Here is a 7,322-nt window from a genome sequence, read left to right as displayed (position 1 = left end):
CCCCCCTTCTCAAACCGCGACATTGTATTGTGGGACTTACAGAGATGCAGTAGGTTGGTCAGCCATCCACATGAAGCAAGGATGGAGATGTGCGTGTTGGATATGGTGGCATTCAACAGAGAAAAAAACAGAAGGGGAGCTCCAGGATGCAAGGAGGAATGGGTAACTCTAGGAAGAAGACATTGTGGAGCCTTTACCACTAGTCTAACTCTTCTTCGTTCCTTGCAGTAGTGGTTTAAAAGCTGAGCTCCGAAGCAGAGAGCAGAGGTTGTAGTAGGCCGTGCATATCAGAAGCTTTTCAAGGTGATCTGTTTTGTGGATATATACAATCATGAAAATGAGCCACAGCATATCTGGAGTGCAGCCATTGACTTTGCGATGGCCAGCCAGTGTTCAACTGCTCCCCCCCTCACAGTCACCAATAATCTCCCTTTTCATCAGATCTGTGGGCTGCTGCTTCACTTCCCTGAGTTTTGTTCTCTCCAGCTTGAAGTGAATCCAGTTACATGTTCTGCTGCATCACTGGGGTGGCCAACCTGCAGCCAGCAAAAGACTCCAGACTGCAGACTAGCACATCCTGGAGTCTTTTGCCTGGAGAAGAGTGCATACAGCCTGGGCTGAGCTCCTGCATCAGCTCTAGAACCTGCCACTTGCATCTCTGTTCACTTATTTCTTCATGGAAGTTGGTCAAGCGTGAAGTCATTGCCATCCCAGAAATACAGTAGGAAAAACTTTGCCCCAATTCAGCTTATATCAAGGACCAGCAAGGGCAGGGCTGCTCCTCCAGGGACGACGAGCTAGGAGCCAAAGGTGATGACAGCAACCAGCAGTACCCTCAATAACTGGGTTACAGTCCTACTATATCTGAACAGCGCGGGCAGAACAAGAAAGATGCTGATAGCAAGAGTCCATCAACAGTCCCAAAGAAGACGAGGTGATGAATTGGGTCCAGGGTCCACCCAGTGAGTCCAGCGGTAGGAGATGGTGCCAGAGACAAGACTGGAGACAAGCTGCCTGCAGTGTAGGTCCAGGGTTTGTCCAGGAGATAGGACTGAGGACAGGCCCACCTACAGTATAGCTCAGACGAAGCAGTGTGTCTGCACCTGATCTGAAATGGAGCTCATGGATTATCAGCAGAGGATGCGTGAGTGGGGATCAAACGTGAGGCTGTTTGGGGCATTTCAAGCCTGTTAGTGCACTCAGGGAGCAGACAGGTAGAAATTTTTACTTCCTCCCTGTGCCTTCCCCCATGAGCCTGTATGAAGGTCCACTCGACTCTTTTGCACCCACCCCCACTTTTTCTCTTGTAATTTCCCTTTGTGGCTCTTCCCCCACCCTTGTCTCTGATGGCCCTTGTGGTTTTCCTACAAAGCTGTGTCCTCTTCTGTGGCTTCCACTGCTGTCTGTTGGAAATGGTTCCTACTGCTCACCTTCCCCTTGTCTGTTCTCCCTCACTTCTGTCTTTGTAGAATTTCATTCAAGGAGAAATATCAATTGAATTGCCTGTGTCTCTTTTTCTACCCCTCAAGCCTGTCTGCCTGTAGTGTTTCTGATCATACAGTCTCCTTGTTAAATTTCCTTCTTTCTTCCTGATTGCTCATTATCCAAGCTATTTATAAACCATTCCAGGCCTTCTGTTGGTGTTGTACTGAAGTCTACCTCCTCTGTCGCTTCTGTTAAAAGCCTTTGTAGAGATGCTGATCATCACTCACCCTGTCTTTTGGCTTTCCCTTTCTTGCTGCACTGCCCATCCTGTTCCAAGTGCAGCTGCTCAAAGTGTACCTGCTGCTTGGACCAGGTTGCTCTGAAGTTTAATGCCTGATGACTTACAAACTGCACAATGTCACTGAAGCTCTTTCTTCCTTCTGCTACAACTTCCTTCTGGTCTTGCTCTTGCCTTTTCCCCATCCCCCAACTCTCCTTCTTGGCAAAGGGCAGGTATCAGTTCTTCTACATTTTGCATGACGTAGAGGAGAATCAATAAGGTCTTGCTGAGTTGTTGGGATTGATTTTCGTGTACCTTAAAGGTCCCTTCACCCTGTTCAGACTGAATGGAATATGGAATGTGCCATAGATACTCTGTAGAGTGATGGGGATGGTCTTAATGTGAAAAGGAGGTGGGTGATAATGCTCTCCAAGCTGCAGGGTGGGGTCCCTGTTCCCTCTCGGAGGGAGCATTCTCAAGTCTGTGCTGCTCTTGGCTGCTGATTTTTAGCAAGTAATGCCCATTGCATAGGTTCATCACTAACCCTTTCTATGGACCGCAGCAAGCAATTCCATCTCCTTCCTTCGCATCTCTCTTTGTGCTATGCCTCCATATACGTTACATAGAATACTTGTTTTGTATGCTGTGCAGGAAGCCAGTTTAAATCTGGCCCAGATCAGTAGTGGTCAGAATTGTTTATTATGGGAGGGTACCAGCACAAATTCCTGAAATGACTGTCAGTACCAGGGAAATGTTGTTTCGCTGGGTTTTTTTTCCTTTCCTAGAAGGCAGTCATGATAACAGTTGGTTTCCATTGCTTTATTTATTAGCAGCCTAAGTAGAGAGCTCAAACTGAAGTAATTCCTCTTTGCCCATGTATCCTGTCGGTGGCATGTGAGAAAAAGCAGATACGTGGTAGTGAGCTGCTTGCCATTCTGTATCTGCAGTGTAGATAAATCATGGACTTCAGTGTTCAGGGCATCTGGTCTGGAACATTTTGTTAGTAGTAAATTCAGGCACACAAAAAATACTGTGCTGCTTAATTGCCAGCAAGACCTGAAATGACTCATTTTGTGTTGTTTCTTTTTCTCCTTCCTCTGCAGGAACTATAATGGAGAGACAGAAGAGAAAACAAGAAATAGAGAAGGGACTTCAGTTCATTCAGTAAGTAGATAACCTTATTGTTTCCTGTAGATTTGGAGGTGGTTGTCTTCATATTGAGGATTACAGGAACTGAGTTCTTCCTATTCACCACTTTGGGTCTGCTGCATGGGGGAAGGATAATTGGTCCTGAGGATTTTCACTCTGATTCTTCAGGGTGCTTCTTGTCCTGCCAGCTCTCTAACTGGAAATTCTATTATTTTAATTTCCTTGGGTTTTGTCCTCCACTGCAGTTCCAGGATGGTCTTTACAGTCAGCATAATGCTAAGTACTTGGACCAAGCACTTCATCTTCAGCATGAAGATCACAGCGTGCTCTTTCAACAAAGGTGGTCCCACCTTTCTTAGGAAGGAGGATAGTGTGTCTGTTTTGTAGATGGGGAAAGCAAGGTGAATTGCTTGCCAGGTACCCCATATGGTGCCTGTAGGAGAAATAGATGACCTGGGCTCTTTTATAGTTACCAACCTGATAGGTGCCTCAGATCACTCTTCTGTGAATATCAGGTGGCCTTTTAGACCTTGAGGTTGTTGTTTATGTACTGGTTACAAGTCCAAGTACTTCCTTATAAAGTACAGTAGTGTTTTTTCTCTTTGAGCTAGCAAAGGCCTCAAACTCAGGTCCAGGTTCCATGTAAGACTGTAATCAGATTGCTTTGGGTTTTTTCTAAGATCTGCTTTGAGTCCTGCAGTTACTATGGCTGAAATCTGTGCATCTACAATAGGAAAAAAAGTCATGTTACATATTTATCCACCGTGGCATGGCAATGATATTTTTGCCCCAGTCTCAGACTAAATGGGGCTGATAACTCGGTTTTAGAGAGGGAATTATTTTAGATTTATTTTGGTAACATTTATAAAAATGTGCAAGATGCCTGGAAATAAGATAATTTAGAAATATGGGGTATTGTTCATGCTTCTGGAGTGTATCTTGAACTCTGAACCTGGGGCAGTGTCATTTGTCAGCTTGTTTTTGTTAGAAAAATACATGATGTTTTATACCCTATTCCCGGCTGAAAGATCCCTCCCTTGTTTCCCCGTCGGCTGGGTACTCCAAGAGTTACAGACTTACCCGAAATGCCTATTACATGTTACAGATAACTTTAGATCATACAACTTCATGCATCGCATGTCTCATTATTGCGGACTTATGCCTCCCCTAGGAGGAGAAAGTAATATTCAACAGTATATTAAGCAAGCGCAGTGATGCTCCCAAAGACTCATCCATCCCAATTAACCTAAGTTTGACACATTCAAGGACTTATGGCCGGTTATCTAGCTTTTTCTCCCTTTTAATTGCTTTTTGGCTCCTTTCTCATTTAACGAGACTACCTCCCTTTTACCTCATCGGCTTCTTTTAGATACAAGAACAACACCTCTTTATTTCCTTCTCACATTTTGATGTGAAAGGGGTATACTCCAATTTTATAAGCAGAATGAATGTTTCTTACAGAGCCATGGCATTTCCTGTAGTTAATTTTAAGGAGCAGATTATTATTAGCTTAGGTGAGATCGAAAGGAAAGTTTATTCTCTGACCAGTAAGATCATGTATACAATGTTGTATTTGAAAGGTGAGGAGAGCTATGAAAGGTGCTAAGGATTTCTCTAGAGCCTGTTGTTTTCTTCTTGAAAGAGAAAAAATAAATACATGTGGACCAAGCCTGGGTGACTTGGATGGTCCGATTTGAAGGATGAAACCTTGCTCCTAAGTCTTGGTGCTGTTGTGGGGTAGGTGTTATCCACACAAGCACTGAGAGTTTTGTGGCACAGCCTGGCAGCCTTGGCCAAGACAGCTGGAGTTAAATGACTTCCCGAACCTGCACTGTTTTCTTCCTTCCTCTTGTGGAGTAGGCCTAAAGGCATGTGGCGGAGTTAACGAAGATGAAAGTGATTGCATTTATTACTGTACACCTTTGGTCTCACAGAGGATTTGAGGATGTCTTGGAGTGCCAGTCTGACGCCTCTCATTAGAGCCAGATGCACTTGATATACACTTGATTCTCCATGACAGTCTTTCAAGGGACTTTCTCAAAGATTTTTGTTTAAGGTGGCTGTCTGAAGGCACCTTACAGAGGATTGTGTATGTGCAGAAAGTGGCTGAGAATAAGATTCTTCTAGTCTGAAATCCCTCTGGGACCTGACCATCTGTTGACACTACTGTGGGCATTACTAAGCTTAATGCTCCCTAATTGTGTTCTCTTTACCCCAGCTGCCTTTGAAGTGGTAAAATGTTCAGTAACTTGCTGAGATCATCAACACAGGATCACAAAGTTTTCTTCATCAGACAAAAGCCCTTGCTAGTATGGATGCCTGTTTCATGAGCATTTTCTCTTCTTTGTTTCAGGTCCACATTACCCCTAAGCCAAGAAGATTATGAGGTAATGACGAATTTGTTTTCTGAAGTTGGGAACCCTCTAGTTACCAAGATTTGTTCTGTTGCGTGGCCTTTAGTTAACATACCAAAAGTGGAATGGTCTGTCACTTTTTTTCTGTAACTTAACAGTTTTAAGGTTCTGACAATGACAGGTTTCAGGGAAAGGGGTGTTTGTTGCAGAGGCACCCACAAAACAGACGGCAGCAGCTATCAAAAAAACATGGATTTAATGCAATCAAATTTGCCTGGCACTCCGACTGACCAAATTAATTACAGGTTTGGATGTCAGTTGGGAATGTGTTACTGCACAGCAGAGTCCTCGACACTGAAGAACACACTCTAAGGAAGATGAACCAAAGTGTGCACGCCTCCCTGATGAAAAGGGAGAATCTCCCACTCAGAGATACCAAAAGGGTCACTTACCAACGCCAGGGTGAGGGTCACTCAATCCCAGAGAGATACACTCGGACAGCATCCTAATCTGAGGGGATCCCAGGAAGCATTCTCGACCAGTGTCCTGATCCGAGAGGAGAGTCTCTGACTGCACTGCCTGCTGCTCCGAGGAGAACCAGCTCAAAATGGTTCTCCGGCAGGGCTCCATTTATACGCTGGTCGAGTGTGAGCTGTGGTCATTTTCGGTCAACACAGACAAGGAGGCAGTTAAGGGAGTCTAGACTCCGAGGCGCCAGTAGCCCTGGGGGGTAGCACCTGATGTTTATCAGGTGTTTCTCCAGGGTCTGTCTTTTGTGCAAGCAGTCAGGGTGTTTGCACTGTCACGTGTTAAAGAAGAAAGGAAATTTGCCTGAATTGTTCTCTAAAAGAAGACTGATGCTTTACAGGGGGGTGGGGAAGCAGCAGAATCTTAGTGGATGGGAAGTTTGCTAAAATGTGTGGAAATGAATGGGAAATTGTGAAACTGGGAAACCTCTCCTGACTCTGAATATCCTCTTCAGTCTATTTGCTCTCTCCCCGCTGCCCAGGCCTTTTTGCAGAAGCTGGTTAGAAACCTGTTTGCAGAGGGCAATGATTTGTTTCGAGAGAAGGATTTCAAGCTTTCGCTGGTGCAGTATGTAGAAGGGCTGAACGTGGCAGATTATGCAGCCTCTGATGAGGTGACCATCCCAAAGGAACTCCTGTGCAAGCTGCATGTCAACCGAGCTGCCTGCTACTTTGCCATGGTGAGTGTCTTCCTAAGTCATCCCCAGGGGCCAGGGAGGAGGACGTCATGGTTACAGTGCCATGCAGGTGGAAAAGATTTCAAGAGTTGTTTCAGTTGTTTTTGTCAGCTCCCTGTTCCAACATGGTATGAGACAATGACACACAGAAACCTCTTGATATCTTCCCACTATCACACTGTATCTTGTAAGACCAGAGGAATGATGTGAAGGAGAGAAGGCCAGGGTTAAGGTACTGACAGTGCAGTTCTAGCCAATGCTTATGAGGAGTTAGAACTATCCAGTGCTTTCCAGTACTGAGTATTGCTCTGGAATACTCTTGAGTATTGCTCTGGAGGCTCCTGCTTCCTGAAGTGAGGCTCTGGAAGATAGTGAGAAGGGTTTGGACCTTGACAGAACTTTAAGCACACATATGGAAAAGGATTCTGAAAATACTCGGGCTCTAAAAGACTGTGCGCTTCCATTTTCCTAAGGAGTCGTAACAGCTTTCCTTTATGGCACAGCCCCAGAGCAGGTTCATCCTGAACAGGATGCGCTGAGTCCCGTGAAAAAAATCAGCAAGCAGTCGCAAAATTAAAGACTGTCAAATGTAACATGCCCAAGGTAGAGGGGGGGACGAGATAAGGTTGCTCAAGCAGCCTAAGTTCTGGCATTCACTGACTTTTGAAGTGGTTGGAGTTTTGCAAGGCTTAACAAAATGTTCTGTTCCTGTAGGTTTTGTGTGTTGCTGCCTTTCATATTTCGGTTTTCTGCTGAAAGATTAACATTTGCCTTCACACAGAAGGAGGGGTTAGTCTGCTGTGCCTCAGCTGATGCCAGTTGGTCTCTTCCATGCAGGGGTTGTATGAGAAGGCACTGGAAGACAGTGAGAAGGCTTTAAGTCTTGACCAGGAGAACATCCGAGCGCTCT

The 7,322-nt window shown here is 45.1% G+C and overlaps 1 protein-coding gene across 1 annotated transcript in view; it reads left to right on the top strand.

Moving 5' to 3' along the window:
* Positions 1 to 2,816: 2,816 nt before the first annotated feature.
* LOC104497244 (zinc finger CCCH domain-containing protein 7B-like) overlaps positions 2,817 to 7,322 on the top strand; it is a gene marked incomplete at its 3' end in the record, with an annotated part of 20,309 nt that continues 15,803 nt past the window's right edge. The window contains exons 1-4 of the mRNA XM_010140477.1: positions 2,817 to 2,869; positions 5,208 to 5,241; positions 6,218 to 6,415; positions 7,250 to 7,317. Coding sequence (XP_010138779.1) covers positions 2,817 to 2,869; positions 5,208 to 5,241; positions 6,218 to 6,415; positions 7,250 to 7,317 — 353 coding nt within the window. The remainder of the gene's footprint in view (positions 2,870 to 5,207; positions 5,242 to 6,217; positions 6,416 to 7,249; positions 7,318 to 7,322) is intronic.

This window comes from Buceros rhinoceros, unplaced genomic scaffold (assembly GCF_000710305.1).
Source record: "Buceros rhinoceros silvestris isolate BGI_N320 unplaced genomic scaffold, ASM71030v1 scaffold827, whole genome shotgun sequence".
NCBI classification, from domain to species: domain Eukaryota; kingdom Metazoa; phylum Chordata; class Aves; order Bucerotiformes; family Bucerotidae; genus Buceros; species Buceros rhinoceros.
The sequence above is the reverse complement of the archived record's forward strand: the minus strand, read 5'-3'. Positions and strand labels throughout refer to the sequence as shown.